The sequence below is a fragment of the Triticum aestivum genome, chromosome 3A, assembly GCF_018294505.1.
Source record: "Triticum aestivum cultivar Chinese Spring chromosome 3A, IWGSC CS RefSeq v2.1, whole genome shotgun sequence".
Lineage (NCBI taxonomy): Eukaryota > Viridiplantae > Streptophyta > Magnoliopsida > Poales > Poaceae > Triticum > Triticum aestivum.
In genome coordinates this window covers 64,675,249-64,676,480 of record NC_057800.1, presented here as the reverse complement: position 1 = coordinate 64,676,480, position 1,232 = coordinate 64,675,249, and the positions used below count along the sequence as shown (strand labels likewise).

Sequence of the window (1,232 nt, the reverse complement as noted above, 5' to 3'; positions counted from 1 at the left end):
CTGCCCCCCCTCTGCTTCCGCCCGCACTCGCGCGCGCCTGCGTCTGTGTGTGCGTGCGCGCATTGGGACGATAGCGTGCGGGCGTGTTGAGCGATTCGCGAATCGGATCTCGGTTTGCGGCGCCGCACCCGCGCCGTGGAGGAGCTGCCTCCCGTTGTATAATTTGTTCGAATTAGGGTTCAAGCAGCGATCCGTGCTCAATTTATCGGTTGCGCGAGAGGGTGAAATTAGTTCGGTGGAATCGCTTGGCTGCATAGGGCCGGCTTGTTGGATAGTTTCTCATCAGTTTCGTAATCATGCGTTGTGTTTTTCAGACAATCGAAAGGTTTGAGAAGATGGTGGAAGGGGGAAGTTACTACGAGGCCCAACAAATGTACAAATCTACCAGTGCAAGGTATTCAATTTAACGGAAGCAGCGGTAGCTGGCTCCCTTCAGGCCTTCAGCCGTTCACTATTTAAAGTTTCAACCATATTAACATATTCCAACAGAAACCAACCATTACCTTTTCGCATTATTTTAATAAGATCAACTATATGAGTTCAGTGTGAGGCATCATTGGATTAACTATGTGCGTTCAGTGTGAGACATCATTGTTGTGCTTAGTTTGTGTGTAACTATGGCAGACTGGCAACAGATGCAACATCTTAAAATAAGCTCATGCCAGGACATACTTGAAGAAAATAAAATTAAGTCAATGACCAGGATCTTTGCATGTGGATATAATCCTAATATGAATACTAGAGTTATGTTCGAGATGACAATGGCCATAGTTATTCACACAGAATGTGCATGTATGTTTTAGGCTGAGTGCAAAATGAGTATTCCACAGAGTAATCACATAACTGTAGCTTCAGGATACATATTGTGTTAAAAATTAACAAAAGCAATTTCGTGCTTGTGTCTGTTGATCAAGGACCAAACATCAAGTCGCTGTTTTGACTTATTTTTTGGTCATTACATTCAGATACATTACTTGTCAAAGGTATTCGGAAGGCTTGGACATCCTTCAGTCAGGAGCTACAATCCAGTTGAAGCATGGACAGGTTAACTCTTTGCCTTATTGGCTTCTGCCGAATTAACAGTTGTTGTCCAAAGATGTTTATTAATTCATCTTTTCCTGTATGATATTACCCAACTGCACACATTCCCTTCTCAAATCCAGAGGCTGTACAATGAGCAAAAAACAACCTGAAAGCTGTCTTGGTTATTTTAAGGCATGGATTTTCTCCCT

At 43.2% G+C, this 1,232-nt stretch overlaps 1 protein-coding gene across 1 annotated transcript in view; it reads left to right on the top strand.

Moving 5' to 3' along the window:
* LOC123060321 (protein GET4) overlaps window positions 1–1,232 on the top strand; it is a gene marked incomplete in the record, with an annotated part of 7,398 nt that overhangs the window by 483 nt on the left and 5,683 nt on the right. Inside the window, 2 exon segments of the mRNA XM_044482989.1 lie at window positions 315–394; window positions 966–1,044. Of these exon segments, the coding sequence (XP_044338924.1) occupies window positions 315–394; window positions 966–1,044 (159 nt within the window).